The sequence below is a fragment of the Setaria viridis genome, chromosome 4 (genome assembly GCF_005286985.2).
Source record: "Setaria viridis chromosome 4, Setaria_viridis_v4.0, whole genome shotgun sequence".
NCBI lineage: Eukaryota > Viridiplantae > Streptophyta > Magnoliopsida > Poales > Poaceae > Setaria > Setaria viridis.
In genome coordinates this window covers 36,909,295-36,926,759 of record NC_048266.2, presented here as the reverse complement: position 1 = coordinate 36,926,759, position 17,465 = coordinate 36,909,295, and the positions used below count along the sequence as shown (strand labels likewise).

Here is a 17,465-nt window from a genome sequence, read left to right as displayed (position 1 = left end):
TAGCCTATTTTGTGGCAGGTATGAACGAATGATCCAATGGCAGTGGACCAACACCAAACACAGGGCTTCAATTTTACATGCAAAGAATACAATTCTTACAAAATGTGGCAGGTATGAAACCTTGGGAAGCTAAAAATGCTGTAAGTGATGAAGGCCGTCAGCGTAGCCAGCCCCGCATCTCGTCCAACTCGTCGGTCTCCGACTTTGGGAATGCCTTGTATCTTCTTATGATTTCATTCACTGCTTCAGGAGAAAACTGGGTGACGGTGACCTCTTGCCCCTGCTTCTGCTGCTGATCTAGGCGGCGCCAGAACAACTTCACTAGTTATGATTCCATCGACTGCTTCAGGAGAAAACTGGGTGACGGTGACTTCTTGCTCCTGCTGCTGCTGGGGCGGCGCCAGAACAACTACCGGCGAATCACTGGCTCCTGCAGGAACTTGCATGCCAGACATGATCAAATAATTCCGCCGGTTGGTTTCTTAAGTTATCAGTACCTGGCCATGATCAGAATAAATGAGAAAAACAACTAGTAAAACTTTATGGATATATGTAGTAGATTCCTTGCTCTCTAAAAGGTTAAAGTAAGTTTATTTCTTTTATATGAAGCAAAATAAAACCTTTGCAGTTTGAATAACTGATTGAGGTTACTTTTGACGTAATTATACTGATATAATTAGCATGGTGAAAGCACCTTTAATGTGGTGATTTGGGTTCATGGACCAAGGGCATGTTTGGGAGGAGGGGCTAAAGTTTAGCCCACTCAAATGAAGAGGCTAAAGTTTAGCATCTAAGGTGTTTGGATGAGAGGCTAAAATTTAACACCTAATAAGCAAAATGACTCCCATACCCCTCCTTTCCTCCTCCCGCGCTGCCCTCGCTGCCTGAACTCGCATGCATGCATGCATGCACTGCTGCCTTTTTTGCTCAACGCTGCATGCACCCGTGGCCCGCATTGCATGCAGCCGCGCCTCCTTGCATGCATGCACGCAAGCACTTCCTCCCTTTCTTTTACGCACTACTTGTTGCCTCTCGATTCATTTTGCCTCTCGATTCTTCTCCTCTCTCTTCTTCTTTTTCTCTTTCACTCTGAGAAGGAAATATTATGTTTATTACAATATCCAATAACCCCAAAATGAAACTAAAAATACATTATCATTACAACATTGAAATCAATTTTTTATGACCTATTGTACAAGGCATAAGCTATTTCATCTCGAAATGCATTCATGTTGCTATCTTCATCTCCTCCTTGGGTACTTGTCCTATCTCCTCCACGGTTTGAAGTTCCGGGCATTGGAATAAAATTTTCATCACAATCGCACAAATCAAATTCCCTATCGGCAATACCATTCTCTCAAATAAAATTGTGAATTGCCATGCATGCCACAATAATTTTGCTTTGCTTGTGCATTGGAAAACTTGGTATACCCAACAGTATCCTCCACTTCATCTTCAAAACTCCAAAGGACCTCTCGATAACATTTCTAAGGGATGAATGTGCATAATTAAAGGTCTCTTGCATACCTTTAGGCATTGGACCATTACAAAACTCCGGTAGATGGTACTTCGTACCCTTGTAAGGTGCTAGGTAACCGGGACGGTTAGGATACCCCGAGTCAACTAGGTAAAACTTGCCTACAAATGAAGACAAACTTGTTAGGTAAAAGAACTAGACAACATATATGCACAAATGTAGAGACTATCGTATAGAAACTAGTGTACCTGTAGGAGGATGTGGAAACTTGTCACCGTATTTTTCTATGGCATCACTGAACACTCTCATATCATGAACCGATCTAGGCCATCCACTAACAACAAATGTAAACCTCATGTCGAAGTCACAAATAGCTAGCACATTCTGTGTGGTATACCCATGTCTCCCTGTATATTGCATCACCTTATCACTTGGCACCACAACTGGTACATGTGTGCCATCTATAGCTCCTATACAGTTGTTGAAATATGGAGCAAACCGAGGGTTTAGTAATCTTTTGTGCACCGTCTTAAATTGAGGGTCGAGTGGCCTAATATTATCTACTGCTAGCTTAAGAACAGTGCATAACACTTTGTCGAACGTACGACTTATTGTCTCCACTGACCTCACAAATCGATCCTCAACTTGCCTAAGTGACTGCGGTGCACCAAGTATCCATAGGAACATTCCTAAAGCCTCCACTGTTGACATATCTCGAGTCCCTCTCAAACCATAGGAGTCAACCAATAAATCATGAAGTTAATGAAATAATGGGCAACTCATCCTAAACATGTTATAACAAGAGGTCGTATTTGACAGTGTTTCATTTACCCATTCAATACTCGTCATAGTTGCAACCCTCCTTGGAGCTTTGTGTATGTAAGATTCATAGTACATACCGACCATTAACATCATATTGGCGAACTCCCGATTCCTCTTACGACAGTGCATTATGAACTCCATAGTTTCATCTTCACTAGATAAATCTTCCATAGTATGATTATCCTCATCATCACTTGAAAACTTAGTTGAAGAATTAGCATCCTAAATCATAAACAATGCAAAGGTTAGTACTGTTAGAGCATCAGGTTAGCACATATCAATCACTAAGACAGCAACACACTATTCATTTTATTCAAACAGTTCTTAGTAGCAAAGTAGCAAACAACTCAGTTCATTATAAAGCTAACATTATGACATCTCCAATAATGATCAACAGGCCCTAAACTAATACATCTTGTGTTCCTCGCACCATCTCTTTAAGAAAACCAGCCTAGCTTCAGGACTTGGGATATTGTAGAAGAACTCTCTGTGCAGTCCATCTTTAAAAATGGTCAGACAAGCATAGTACTCAACACTATCAGGAGCAGCACCACATTCTAAGGCCAATTCTTGACACTTCTTCAACTCTGCTCTTTCCTTCATCTCCTTGGTAGCTTTCTCGTTCACCTTCTTCTTCAACATCTTGTGATGCCTAGATTCAACCCATTTAGTCAACATCTTGTCCATAACCTGAATCATAGGACTCTTGGACTTCTTTCCAAGACTTGTGGCAGTGGACCTAGTGCTAGTACTACTAACCCTCTTCCTGCTATTAGGACTAATTGGGTTGTCATCACAATCAAAAGGGAACCCCTGTTCTCCAGGAAGTTCTTCATTTTCTTCTCCAGGTTCTTCATCTCCTTCTTCCTCTTCTTCATCTTCTGCTCCAGGTATGAAGGAGGTAGACCCATCTACTACAACCTCATGGAATATCTCCTCTAGCTGATCAATATACTCTGGAACACCATATTTGAATTTTTTACATTCTGATTTGGAACCCTGCAAAACAAATACAATGTTGAGGTTACAAAACTTCATAAGACAGGAGGTTACATAACACTGAAATGGTACTTACCTTTATATTTTTATACCACTACCAATCTGGAGTTGCGACAGTACCATTTGAAGCCCTGCCCAAGACACTTTCTGTCTGCAAGCCTCTCCAGAAAGTGTACAATGTTTTCAATCCATGTAGCCTATTCCTGAACTGCCTCCTTTCATGTTTCAATCCAGTTGCTAAGAAATATTTTTCTGCAACTGTTTTGTAACCTCTTGCGGACATGGTAGCTTTGTGACAATTCCCTTCTCTAATTTGCTCAACGCACAAATTACAGAACAAAAGTGTATTTGGTTCTGACCAAGATGCCTTGTCACCTTTAATCTAGTGCATACACACAAGGATATAAAAATGTCATACAAAATAGCTTAGCTACTCTTACTAGCATCAGGACATGAACATATTCATATGGTACTCATACAAATGATGGTACTGCTGCCAATGAAGCACTGCTGGATTACTCATACATATCCTTGTGCCAATGAAGCACATGAACATATTCATATGCCAATGAAGCACTGCTGCCAATGATGGTACTCATACATATTAATCTAGCTACTCTTACATAGCTTAGCTACTCATACAAATGATGGTACTGCTGAATTACTAGAAGAATCAGCAATCAAATGAAGCATGAGTATCATCATTTGAAGCATCAACACAGCAATCAACATGTCTAGATTACTACAACAATCACCAATCAGAACATTGCCTACCATCATTTGAAGCATCAACACAGCAATCAGGACATTGACTACCATCAATTCAAGTATCAACACAGCATAATTGCGTACACATATAAGCTGCAGTTCAAGTTTAGAGCAGTACCTTAGAAGAGCTAGGAAAGATCACTTCGACGCCATCAGCAACATCTGGAGCATTTCCTTCGTCAGCGTACAAGAAACCTTCCTCATCAACACTGGCTCCACGTCGACGACGCCCACCGGCACGTCCACCGCCGCGTCCACCGCCACCGGCACCACCATCAGACGCGGATCCAATGAACAGGTTCCTAGTCGCGTGCCCACCACCTCTGCTACAACCACTGCCGCCGCCACGGATTGCGCCGCCACCTTTGCTTCTCCCCTGCAGAAACTCTCCAAATAAAAAAGTAAACTACAATAATAACAATTATTATAAGTATACGAAAGATAAAGAAGCGCCGCATCCTCTGCTCCCCCCCCGTGCCACGAACCTTGCTCCCCCCTGCGCCGCCACCTCTCGTGCCGCCTCCTCCTCTGCTGCCTCCGCCGCCATTGCGGGGCACGCGAAGCCTGAGGGTGTGAGCACCGCCCCCTCGAGCAACTCCGCCGTCGTCACCCCGGAGGATGTCGGCGTACGAGGTGAAGGCGGGGAACTCGTCGACCTGCGAGTTCAGATCCAAGGTCTGCATCCCGGATCGTGGCCCTTGGTACGAATCCGCCTGCGAGAAAAGGTCGAAGGCGCCGGAGGGGAAGGGCGGATCCGGCTGCGAGAAGGGGTCGTCGCTGTGGCCGTCCATGACCACGCGCGAGTGGGGTCTCTAGATCTGGAGCGGCGTGGGGTGGGGACGCCGCCGCCGCGCGTGGTGGGGAGGGATGGACGGAGGCGGGGTGGCGACGCAAGGAAGGCGGCGGGGTGGGGAAGAAAAGGAGGGCGACGGTTAGTGGAAGGGAGAGGACGGCGGAGGCCCGTCGGCGGAGGGGGCGCGGTGAGGGAAGGGAGCGGCAGAGGCGCGTTAGCGGAGGGGGCGCGGTGAGGGAAGGGAGCGGCGGAGGTGCGAGATCCAGACGGGAGTGGATGAGGAACGGGAGTGGGAGAAGAAGATGGCGGCGCGCGTGCGGGAGTGGGAGGAGAGAGAAGGGGTGCGAGAGGTACCGGGTGGAAAAATGGACGAGGGGATCACTTTTAGCCCCTCTAGTCCATTTTACCACCCCTTGAGGGGCTAATGGATTATGGGAGCTAAAATTTAGCCCCTCCATTTTAGCTTAGGTGTTTGGATGAGAAGGGCTAAATTCTGACTAAAATGTTATGCCCAAGAACAAATATAGCTAGAAACTCAGAGGGAAGAATAGGGGGGAAATCTGACTTATAGCCTAGCAATAGATCCAAATCTGATTAAAAAAAGCAGTAAAAGGACTAACGAACCTTTTAGAAATATATAACCATATTTTCCACCTGCAACTGGAAGGAAATGAAAGAAAAAGACGGCAAGAATCCACATGCCTTGCTAGCAGAATCATCTACATACTTCTGCAGGCCAAATCTGGAAGATCGGGTAGGGGAACAGCAGGGAGGGAGCGTAGTGGGAGCAGAGGAGATGACCGGACCACCGGTGGTGAGGACGGATTGGAATTGGAGGCCGCAGGCAGGCGGCAGATGGGGCGGCGCGGAGGCAGCGAACGGATGGGGCTTCGGACTCCGGGAGGTGGTGGTGCCGTGGCGGTGACTGGTAATGGCTGGGCACCGGAGAGGACTGCTGTGACAGTGAGAACCGAGGAGTCGGCGGTGGTGGCCTGGTGGGGGAGCTTGGCACCATTTTCTGTCGAGAAACTTTCGGCTACTCGGTTGTGGTGGGACTGTGGGAGTCATGCTTGGCAAGGCCCATCAGCATCTTCCACCAGCGCTGCACTCGAGGGGCGACGCTCACTCTTGGGTGAAGTTCACTTACAGCAAGCCGTCAGGGAGCTCACACACCATCAAGAACATACAGGAACGTAGTTAAACGTCCCTCTGTATCATAGTTAAACAGGTCCATCACATTTGGTTGGAAGGAAAAACATAGGAACATACAGGAAGGATACTATATTAGTGCCTTGGTTCCATATAAGTAAGCAAACATGGTTTGAGTTGTTAGTTGTAAAGGTTTTTTTTTTCAGATGTGCCTGGTCACCTGCTGTACTTGCAATTGGAACTAACGAAAGTAGGAAACACATGTTGCATGGTTCATGATCATGAATCAGTATATGTTTGTGAAGTGGTTGTGCATGGTTTGTGGGTGCTATTCTTATCATGGCTAGTAATGTGTGCCATCATCTGATCATCTACTTCAGCAAAATGTTGTTTGACAAATGCGTCACCTCGTGAGCTGCAAGGTGCAGACTACAGATGAAGCATAAGCCGCATGTAAAATATGTAGTGGACTTTTTTCATTCACCACCGAATTTCACGAAATTTCGGCGAATTTTTTTTTGAGTCTTGACCAAAACATATGATTTTTTAAAGTCTTTATATGTAAACAAATGATTAGCATGTATCATGGCTATACATCTATTACGTTGGAGAATATGCAACACAAACAATAAAAATATGAGTCTAGAGTAATATATTCACAATAAAACACATGCATAGGTGTAATAGTAATTTCAGGCTTTTCTTTTGATCACCATCAAAATTACCAAAATTCATGAAATTTTGTTGAAGTTTCATCGAAATTCGAAACCTTCCGAGAGTGCATATCTCATTCGCACCCATGCTGCTTTCTTCAAACTATATTGGATAACAGTAGTGCTTGTCTACTGATTTTCCGACCCTTCACCTTTTCTTTTTCTTAAATAGAGCACATATTTTGCATCTGCATTTGTTTTTTTTAAAATAGAGCACACATCTTTCTTAAATAGAGCACGCATCATGCTGATATTAGATTATGCTCTATTGTTTTTTTTTCCAAGAAGTCTGTAATAGGCGCCCCTCCATTTCGGTGTCCCATACTCCCATCTAGCAACAGTCTAGTGAAAGGAACACTTCACTGCCATTTCCAGCAGCTTGCCTATCTAGAGGTTGTCTTGACTATTTTTCGGGCATGTTTGGATGTGGTGTCCTAAAGTTTAGGACATGTCACATCGGATGTTTAGATACTAATTAGAAGTATTAAATATAATCTAATTACAAAACTAATTGCACAGATGGAGTCTAATTCGCAAGACGAATCTATTAAGCCTAATTAGTCCATGATTTGACAATGTGGTGCTACAGTAACTATTTGCTAATGATGGATTAATTAGCCTTAATAGATTCGTCTCACGAATTAGTATAGGGGTTCTGCAGTTAGTTTTATAATAGCTCATGTTTAGTCCTTCTAATTACCGTCCGAACATCCGATGTGACCCTCCTAAAGTTTAGATCGTCGTGTATTCTTGTTGACCTTTATGTCGTTCTCAGTCAGACGACTGCCAATACATGAATTAGGGAAAATTGTCTAGTTGCTGACTGATTCATCTTGTCCGTACTCCAATGGTTTCCAACTTTCAGCAACAAGGTATCACCCAGAAACAATCTTAAATTATTCCTCCATCAATTCCAACAATCAAATGATGAAAAGTTGGGGTGGACTTTTGCAGCCACTACTGAAAATCTGGACCTTTGCAGCACAGACAGTAAGGAAAAACTAGTGCAAATATCTTGATCGAAGCAATGGATGCTACTCCGGCGATGTTGGCGGCTGCAGTCGCCATCCTCGCCGTTGTTGCATCGCTCCCACTAGTACTGCTCCGCCTCCTCTCTGCCAGCGCCGGCGGCAAGAAGACACAGCCCCCGCTGCCTCCCGGTTCGTTCAGTCTACCTTTCATCGGGCAGACGCTAAGCCTGGTTCGCGCCCTCCGCGCCAACACCGCCGACGACTGGCTCCGGCGCTGCGTGGCCGCGTACGGCCCCGTGTCGCGTCTGTCCCTCTTCGGCTTCCCGACGGCCTTCCTCGTCGGCTCCGCCGCCAACAAGTTCATCTTCTCCAGTGCCGCGGTGACCGCCAAGACCCCCGAGTCCCTCGCCCGGATGGTCGGCCGCAGGACGATCCGGGACGTGGTCGGCGACGAGCACCGCCGCGTCAGGGCCATGATGGTGCAGTTCCTCAGGGTGGACGCCGTCAAGAGGTACGTCGCCGGCATGGACGGCGAGGTCCGGCGCCACCTCGACGCGGAGTGGCGTGGCCGCGGCGCCGTGGCCGTGATGCCGTCGATGAAGCTGCTGACCTTCGACGTCATGAGCACCACCATCTTCGGCCTGGGGAGGGACGCCGCCGTCCGGCGGGAGCTGTGGACGGAGTTCCAGCAGCTGCTGAGGGGCATCTGGGCGGTCCCGGTCAACCTGCCCTTCACCAGCTACAGCCGCTGCCTCGCCGCGAGCCGGCGCGGGCGGCGCGCCGTCGCCGGGGTCATCCAGGAGAGGAGGGCCAGGCTGGATCGCGGGGAGAGCTCGCCGTCCGACGACGTGGTCACGCTCATGCTCGCGGAGGGCCTGCACGACGAGGAGATCATCGACAACGTCATGTTCCTCATGGTCGCCGCGCACGACACCACCGCCGCCCTCCTCACCTTCCTCATCCGGCAGCTCGAGTTCGACAAAGACACCTATGAAAAAGTTGTCCAGGGTATATGATTATTCTCGCAGCCTTTGATCATAAGCTAGCCTCCATCAATAACATTCATCCTGGTGGCTTTTCCTAATCCATGGACGGTGGAAATTTGGAACTTATTTGATCAGAGCAAGAAGAGATCGCGCGGAGCAAGGCGCCCGGTGAGGCTCTGTCGTGGGAGGACCTGACCAGGATGAGGTACACCTGGGCGGCGGCGATGGAGACGCTGCGGATGGTCCCTCCGGTGTTCAGCATGATGAGGAAGACGGTCGCCGACGTCGAGTACGGCGGCTACCTCATACCCAAAGGCTGGCAGGTGATCCACGCGGCCAACATGACGCAGTGGGACCCGGCCATCTTCCCGGAGCCCGGCAGGTTCGAGCCGGCGCGGTTCGAGAGCCCAGCGGCGGCGGTGCCGCCCTTCGCCTTCGTGCCGTTCGGCGGCGGCGCGCGCGTCTGCCCCGGGAACGAGTTCGCCAGGGTGGAGACGCTGGTGACCGTGCACTACATCGTGACGCGCTTCAGGTGGAAGCTCGCCGCCGGCTGCGACCGCAACTTCTCCAGGTTCCCGCTGCCGTACCCGTCTCAGGGCCTGCTCATCGACATCGAGCCGATTCAGAAATGAATGCTAGATTGCATCCAGTTTCAGCTCGAGAAATCCGTGCGCGCAGAAGCACCACACACCTTGAGAAAGTTCAGTATTCAGTAGCAGCTGTAGTTCAGTTGGATTGATGTACATGCAGGATTACTGGCTGTGAATTTCTAGCATAATTTTGTGTTGCTTGGCAGTAATTAACTAATTAAGTCGGTAACCTGCACCGTCTTATCTTACCATTGCTCTTTTGAAGCCTCCACGTGAAGCCACATAAAAACGGACACTAAATCCTAGAAATTATCTAAAAAAACATCTTGCGGTAGGCTAATCATCCAAGCATCTGGATTTATTATATTTTTTTAACAAAATTACCCACCTATACCATTATAAAAATAACCTAAAGTAACCCCAAAATTTATATCTAAATTACCCACCTCTACCACTATACAAAATAAACTAAATTAACCCCTCATCTTCATCTAAATTACCCACCTCTTCCATTATACAAACAAATTAAAGTAACCCCTAATCTTCACCTAAATTACCAACTTATGCTTATTCTAAAAAAAATTAAAATAATATCTTAGATTTGCGTCTAAAATTGTGCATCACTAACATTATGAAAAAGTAATATTAAGTCACCTCTTAAATTTGCAACTAAATTACCCACATATACCATTATTAAAAATAACATGAGATAACCCTAAATTTGAATCCAAATCATATTCACTAAAAATATACCCAAAGTTACATAAATATATAATTCTAAATTGTTTATTTCTTATACACTTTGTATAGAAAATAAGAATGAAGAATATACACATGTGTGTGTTACGAATTACCCACATATGCCATTATTAAAAGTAATATGAGGTACCTTAAATTTGAATCCAAAAAACTATCACTAAAAGTATACCCAAGGTACACAAATATATGATTTTAAATTATCTATTTCTTATATTGTTGGTATATAGATTACAAATGTATATCTTGCATGTTCATTATACATAAATATCTAAAAACCTATTTATGACATTATTAATATAATAATAATAAGTTAAGGTATATATGCATGATGGGTGTCATCATGTAGATCATTTATACATGCATGAGAGGAAGTGATAGATGTTGAACACAATATATGGTAAAAAAGTGAAAAATGATATGAATGTGAGTGAAAAATGTGTAGAATAACTACTAATTAAAAATCAATCACAAGCGAACAAAGATAAGTACACATATTCTGTAGTATATTAAATAAATGAGAGACCTAGGTAAATAATTTTAATTAGTAGCTAGGAGTCTAATTTTAAAATAACTTTCTAATGCAATAGCTCTTAAATTTATTAGCCCTAGCCCGTGCGGGAGCACGAGTTGATAGACTAGTGTATATATAATCAATGTTACAGTTATATACCGAATAACATTATATTTAAAACTAGTCGCACAAATGCAATAGCAGTTGGCTAATCTGTACTTTGTACTTTGTACTAGCACTTAACTGAACTTTAGTACTATACATACAGAGAAAAATCATAATCACCCCCAAAATTTACAAAATGTACAACTGTTAATCTTTTCATTCTTCACTATGTCAAAATGCTCACTCTAGTTAATTTCTGCATATAAGCAATGCAGCCTGTTTCATTTCTGGCATCTAATGTTATCGGACAAGAATAGGTACCGGAATCTTGAATCGAATGGGATAACGCTAAAACTGCGCACTCCAAGGAGGCGCTGCTTGTGTGAAGATGAAGTATCTTGGATTGCAGCGACTTGTTCTAGTGTTAGATGACGACAGATCCAATCGGCAAGCAGAGAGTCCTCTACAATGCCTTTGGCATAGCTCTGCAGTAGCTTTGGGACTATAAGCTCTCCTTTGTCATTTATACCAACTGATGCTCGGATGTAGTCTCTTATTGATTCTTGAAGCTCCTGTCGAATATTCGCAGCAGAGAAAATACGTACCTGGTGATAGTAACTATCAACTTGTTATTTCCAAAACTCATAGCAAGAAGTCAAGAATACAGTTTAAATATCATGATAAATTTAATATGAGAACTGTAACTTGAATTTCGTGTTTCTTGAAAGTAGATGATACTTCATAGATCCATGCTCAGTTATTTTTAAAGCATATAATACTAAAAGCTAAGAAAAGTTGAAACTAAAGCGAAGCATTTCTTCTAGCATGGTCTCAAAAAAATAAAAACCGTTCTTCTAGCATGGTAAACACATAGTATGGCAAATTATGCTACTAAATTTTGTTTCTGCAACAGAGTTTCATTATAACTCCTTCACTTACCGCAGGTGAAGAGAACATCCCACAACAGAGTGCAAAGAGTATAAGGGGTTCAGTATTATCGATTGAATATCTTTTGAGCTTCTCTGAAGTTTTAAATTTGTGAAGGGCCAACATCAAGGACTGAAAAGGAGGAAAATAGTAAGATACATTTGATATGTATAATAAATAGATGGACCTGTAAATGAGGAACTGAGTTATACTAGTTGTGGTCGATGCACTGGAGTTTTCATCTTCAGAATCACAAACTCTATTTCAGCTGCACTGACAGACTGCCCACCGACTGTGTAACAGGCCTGCAACATTATCTCTAGTTGGTTAAACATAAGCCCAAACTCCAGTGCAAACTAAATCAAAGAGATATTAATCAAACCTTCTGCATCAGTGTGAAAAGCTTGATGTCATTTTCAGGTACACCATATGCCAAATATGCCTGGTAAAGTTCAAGTAAGCAAAGAACAACATACAGGATGCATACTTTTTTTTTGCCAAAAAGGAACAAAAGAAATTATCATCTTCTATGTCTAAACAAATAAATTAGGGACAATCCTTAAAAATGAGCATAAAAATTATCATACTTACATGCATTATCAGTGCATTGTACAGGTTAATCCAAAATGCTAATCGTTCATCACAGTCCATACAAGTTGGGTCAACCTTGGATAGTTGATCCACAAGAAATCTGCAAAAGGTGAATGCCAGAAACAGTTACGAGCACTTAATTGTAATTTTTTCTCACTTATGTAATAATGCCTTACATCATATTGCTTCATTGTTGCTCTGGTTGTTCTAATTTTTACCAGATCATTTTGCAAATATGCATTGTGTCAATAATTAATAGCTGAAGGCAAGTGCTTAAATGGAAACCTGAACTTTTTCAGAGCTCCAGATGCATATTCAAGTTGTTCATTGCCAATATACATCCAAGACACTTCAGCTACTGAACAATAGCTTCCAATGTCTCTCCGGGCTTCCTTTCCATTAACGTTGTATGGGTCGAAGTTTCTAACTTCATCAGTAATACCATCATCGTGGTGCAAGTCAACTGAAGGACTGCGCAACACTGAGGCTATTACAGATGAATCCGACAAAGACGTCAATGTTGAACCAGATAGACGTTCTGCTGATGAAGATGAATTAGCAAAAGTCGCCTCTGGTGATATCTTGGAAGATGCAGATAAATGAAGGAAGATATCTTTCATGGAGCGCACCATCTCTTCAGATAGCTGATTTGGATTATTCCATACATTTTCTCTCATGCTGTTTTTCTTCAAATTGGATTGGCTAAATGGTAGTGCATCTATCTTCTGATCTTCTTTGCTTTCTTTTTCAATAGAGCATGCCTCTTGCATCTGCAGAACACAATAAGATTTTGCTTCACTGAAAGCTTAATTTTCATAGGTACCAACTACCAAGATGTGTAAAACTGAGAATGTAACTGCAGACCTCTTCATTACGGTGTTCCAACAGTCCAGTTAAAGAAACATCTTGGTGCTTTTCTAGCAGCCTATTTAGAGATACCCGCTCTCTATCTTCAGTGTCTTTTTCACCATCCTGTTTATCTTCAGGTTCAGTAGAAACATCTTCTTCCACTGAGTGATAATCACTGAATCCCAAATCTCTTAACATTGATACGTGCTTAGAAAAGTAACAAGGAAACAGTGACTAATTGCATAATAAAAAAGCGCACCTTCAAAATTAGATTAAAACTATGAAGATAACTTACTTCTTCCTCTGTGAAATCGCAAGCTGTGGAGGGTTGGCAATCTGATGGTGAAGGTAGCAAGCATCCTGGGTTATTCTCTGCAAGTAGCCTTTCATTCCTTGCGTGACATAACTGGTAATGCAGGTGATTTAGATCCTCTTCAAGCTTTGTGATAGCGATCTCCAAAGAGGCTATGCTAATTAATAGCTCATGTGCCTTTAAAAAGGAGAGGATATCATGAGATTACGGGGTCCATAATGAATGTCAGGAACAAATAGATACATTAACATCTACAGTGTGCACCTTGTCTGGAAGCTTTATAGAAGACTTTAGTATCAGTGCGGCGTTATAAGTAATGGCATCTGCCAATGCCAGATGCAAGTCAACCTCTTCTTGTAGTTGCCTTTGCAATTTCTTAACCTGTACAGGTATGTCAGGACTAGAGTATTACACTTAGTACTCGATCACATCTGGGAATATTTGCTTTTGTTCTTTTAATCTGCACAGTTTTTCTCCTGTCTCAGAAGCTACAAATTATTCACGGAGAACTGCTCGAAATCAGTTTCGGCATAAACATAGTATACTTGGAACAAATTGTACACATTCCCTGTGACGTGTCTAACATGCATGTCATGAAAAAACAAAAGAAAATGCACATAAGTTTACCAAACTTGAATTAATATAAATTTACAGGGAACAAATTTTAGATACTGGATTTCATCAGAGGTTCATGAGCAATTTTCTTTTCAGTGAACCACTGGATATGCCCACGGCCAATAGCAGCCAGTGGCATCGGTAACTGCTTCCATCTAACAGGAACAGTCGAACAGAGCTACTCGAAACAAGCGAAATTCATTCAACTTAAAACCACAATCTACAAAATTCAAAATTGTAGAGTTTATGAACCAAGAAAGTAGAAAGGCACTCACTTCCTGCTCCAGCTGAGACCGGTACTGCCGCATGCTGCACCTTCTCGCCCCTTCCCTCTTGCCACTGCCAGTGCTGGTATCATCCTGCAAAGGGAACACAAACACCAGATCAGAGCTGCCATCAGGGTTCAGACACCACCTGAAACAGTCTTGGAACCAAGAAACAAGCACGCCATTGGAGCATAGCCTAAGGATACAGCCGAGACAGGGGGAAACCATCCATGCCCCATTGCCCCTGCACTGCATGCGACAAGGGCAGCGAAGAAGTAGGCAAATAGAGAAGGGGAAAGTGACATTTCATCATCTGGGCCCCTCGAACACGGAACGCGAGAGGGCAGCTTGTCTGAAGCTGATGCCGCCTTACTACCCTGCCCGATGCAGGACAGGATGCACAAGACTACACGGGCACACGGCGCATTCCTGTCGAATTCAGAATTTTTGGAGCGAAAAATCCTCGAACGATGAACCGAAATGGCACAGAAATTGTGGTACTGGAGTCGAAAGAGATTCTTGAGGAAGAGAGTAATGATCATCAAGGAAAGGAGAAAAGAACCAACCCCAGAGCAGCTCGCCGTCGCGTCGCCGCTCGCCGCGCGCGCCGAACCGCCGGACTTCCTCCCGCCACCACCGCCGGCCATCCTCCGCACCGCCCTCTGGATCGAGCCCCCCCTGCACACGAGCAGACCAAGAGAAAAGAGCCAACTTTGAGCAAGACTCCAAGACCTGATGAAGCACACTCGCAAATTGCAAGAGACAGAGCAGAGCCGGAGAGAGAGGAGAGGCTGACAGGGTCACGGAGCGCATCTTGTCGGACGCCGCGGCCGCGGCTGCTGCGGCGGCCAGCGCGTCCTCCGCGCGCACGCACAGCATCCAACCCGCCCCCAATTCTTTACTCCGGCGCCGTACACCTCCGCCACTAAACAAACCCGCCCGCCCAGGCGGCCGGAGACACCGCAAACGACAAGGCCTCCGCCGCCGCCGCCGGAGCCGCAGCGCGTACGCGCGGCACGCGCAGCACAGCACGACACCACTGCGCGCGTGGGCGGAGGAGGAGGAGCTTCTTCCGCAGTGTGCTACCGCAACCAGTGTAGAAGAGAAGCAGCTCGTGATGGCAAGCGAGGGAGAAGGGTGGCTACGCTATGATGGCCGCCATGACTAGCTCCATCCACACCGAGCAGCTAGGGGCGATGGGCCGTGGCGGTCAGACCCACGCCATTGACGCCACACCTGTCGCTTCGCTGCGGCAATAATTGCGGTGCCGGCCCCCGGGACCTGGCGACGCAGGACGGCGTGCCGTGAAAAGGGGGCAGCGGAGTCCCGGAGTGGTAGCTCAGGTTGGTCGGTTCTTGTTCGCGCGTGGGCGGCGGGGCCCCCAGCGCAGCGAGAGGGGGAGTGGCCGGCCGGGGACGGGGAGTGAAGAGGGCGCGGGTGGGTTGGGTGGAGTTGGTGAGCCAGGGGAGCACCGGAGCACCGTACCGGAGGCTTCGGCGGCTTGCGCTTCAACTCTCCAGGTGGGCCGGGAAGACGTCGTCAGGAGGAGAGGACGCCATGTTTTTTTTTCTTTTTGCTAGAAGAAAAGAAAAAGAATTGCTGCGGCATGCTGCATCCGCGTGAAACTTTCCGCTCCAGCTTTCACTTTCAGTTTCTGTAACCGCCATGGATCCTTTCTTTTCTTTCTCTCTGAGCTGCGGCAGATCATCGGAGGATAAGTGAGTAGTAGATCGTGATTCGTGATGGCTCTCTGATTCCGGATCTCGTGTCGTGCGCATGAAACTTCCGAGGTAAGTGACGTCCGTGCCACGCCATCCGGGGTGGCTCGCTCGTCACTCCAGGATCGGGATCTCCGCCGGGAGCGGAGCGGAGCTGAGCTTGCGCAGAGTGGGCAGCGACAGCTGCAGGCTTTCGCCTGCGTCTTCCTCCCGTTGGTCTCCTGCATCAAAAGCTGAGCCGTCTGTTATTTTGCCATATCCACTCTAGCTCTCCTAGGTCAAGGCCAGCGTGTTCGTGCTTTGTGACAGTCAGTGAGTGAGTGACAGTGGTCGTCAGTTTGTTACTCTGCCAGTCTGCCTCCACTTCCACTGCATATGCTCATTTATTTACCTCCATAAATCCATAATCTTAATTGTGGTCCATAAACGAAGCTGAGCTTAGAACGATTAGCAGTGTTCAGTTTATTTTCCAACGAAACGTTAGCTGTACCTTCACTGTTCGAAGCTCACTCACTGGACAGTAGTCATCTTAAGAGAAAAAAAAAGTAAAAAGGACCGAAGCTTGCAAAAATTTGATCATGGTCACGGTACTGAACAATGTAAGGATGTTTGGATTTTAGCAGAGACAAGCAGACATCAACTTTTTTTGGCCGTCAAATCCACCGTCCATGTTTTGCCAAAAAGCTGGCACAAAGGAGGGGCCAATTTCAACTAGCAGTAATGTTTTAGGCTTTAAGCATAAAACCGAGTTTTTTGAGAGGATGTATCGTGAAACCAAGTGAAAGCTAATCCGCATGTGTCTCGCCATTTCTTCTTACACATGTCACTTTGTCAGGCCTGTTGTTAAGCTCTGGCAAGAGCAAGCAGGCCTGTTTGGCAGCTTCGAGTGATCCAATCCACCACACTACAGAGGAAACCAGAAAGCTGACAATTTAAGCCTGGTAACAACGCTGAGCAGGCCGGCCCATTTTGATCATCAGTCAACAGAGAAAAAAAATCAGAAAGCCCACGCCCGTTCAGCTACAAAATCTGCCGTAAAAAAAAAAGGGAAAAAGCTAAGTAGTGCGGGGTCGCGCTTGCGCCGAAGCGCGCAACACCTCGCGGCCCGTGTATGATGCTGCATGGACCCGCATGCATGTGGGCTGACCTGCTAATTTCTTTTTCTTGGGAGGTGGGCTGCGCGTTACATGGACCTATGGACCACGGGTGGAACCGTGGAAATCTGAGCAAAGATTATCTGAGCTCACGGGCTACATAACGAGTTACGGTGAACTAGACTATATTCAAACATTTTAATTGACGAGAACTATGACATTTTCAAGTGACACTCCTTAGTTTTACCGAGCATGCAAACTCTATTTTAGTGTGGCCATGCCTATTATTGGGATAGATGCCGTAGATTTTATTCACGTGACTAAACACGTTATACCATTTTACACATTATTTTTGAAATAAGTTATTACTCATTTTCTATATAAATTGACACTTTATTATATGAATACATTTTTCATCTCATGAGTTTATATGGGAGCCTCCGCTTTGA

At 45.3% G+C, this 17,465-nt stretch overlaps 2 protein-coding genes and 1 long non-coding RNA gene across 5 annotated transcripts; 1 reads left to right on the top strand and 2 right to left on the bottom strand.

Moving 5' to 3' along the window:
• Positions 1 to 2,651: 2,651 nt before the first annotated feature.
• On the bottom strand, positions 2,652 to 6,214 carry LOC117852037 (uncharacterized). Its single transcript, XR_011897955.1, has 3 exons — positions 4,185 to 6,214; positions 3,375 to 3,680; positions 2,652 to 3,298 (listed from the first exon to the last, which is right to left on the bottom strand). It is a non-coding gene; the product is annotated as an uncharacterized lncRNA (long non-coding RNA).
• A 1,380-nt stretch (positions 6,215 to 7,594) lies between these two features.
• On the bottom strand, positions 7,595 to 15,625 carry LOC117852895 (uncharacterized). Of its 3 annotated transcripts, none has more exons than XM_034735187.2 (13): positions 15,001 to 15,625; positions 14,771 to 14,882; positions 14,214 to 14,297; positions 13,588 to 13,704; positions 13,306 to 13,500; positions 13,026 to 13,217; positions 12,447 to 12,931; positions 12,162 to 12,261; positions 11,953 to 12,012; positions 11,783 to 11,875; positions 11,583 to 11,702; positions 10,965 to 11,248; positions 7,595 to 9,369 (listed from the first exon to the last, which is right to left on the bottom strand). In XM_034735187.2, exons 1-13 carry the CDS (start codon positions 15,081 to 15,083, stop codon positions 9,282 to 9,284), a joined length of 2,013 nt encoding a protein of 670 aa, XP_034591078.2. In that variant the 5' UTR covers positions 15,084 to 15,625; the 3' UTR covers positions 7,595 to 9,281. The 3 variants fall into 3 exon arrangements, with proteins under 3 accessions (XP_034591078.2, XP_072149409.1, XP_034591079.2); XM_072293308.1 differs by having other exon boundaries at positions 13,588 to 13,723; positions 15,001 to 15,015; XM_034735188.2 differs by lacking the exons at positions 14,771 to 14,882; positions 15,001 to 15,625 and having other exon boundaries at positions 13,588 to 13,723; positions 14,214 to 14,633.
• On the top strand, positions 7,749 to 9,516 carry LOC117852896 (taxane 13-alpha-hydroxylase). The gene is made up of 2 exons (XM_034735190.2): positions 7,749 to 8,700; positions 8,814 to 9,516. The coding sequence occupies exons 1-2, from the start codon at positions 7,749 to 7,751 to the stop codon at positions 9,308 to 9,310; spliced, it is 1,449 nt and encodes a 482-aa protein (XP_034591081.1). The 3' UTR covers positions 9,311 to 9,516.
• Positions 15,626 to 17,465: the final 1,840 nt, after the last annotated feature.

Coding starts and splice junctions, on each gene's coding strand:
- LOC117852896 (XM_034735190.2), top strand. CDS start 7,749: ATGGATGCTACTCCGGCGATGTTGGCGGCTGCAGTCGCCATCCTCGCC. Junction 8,701..8,813: donor CTATGAAAAAGTTGTCCAGG/GTATATGATTAT, acceptor TTATTTGATCAG/AGCAAGAAGAGATCGCGCGG.
- LOC117852895 (XM_034735187.2), bottom strand. CDS start 15,083: ATGCTGTGCGTGCGCGCGGAGGACGCGCTGGCCGCCGCAGCAGCCGCG. Junction 13,705..14,213: donor GGTCTCAGCTGGAGCAGGAA/GTGAGTGCCTTT, acceptor ATACCTGTACAG/GTTAAGAAATTGCAAAGGCA. Junction 12,262..12,446: donor GGAGCTCTGAAAAAGTTCAG/GTTTCCATTTAA, acceptor CACCTTTTGCAG/ATTTCTTGTGGATCAACTAT.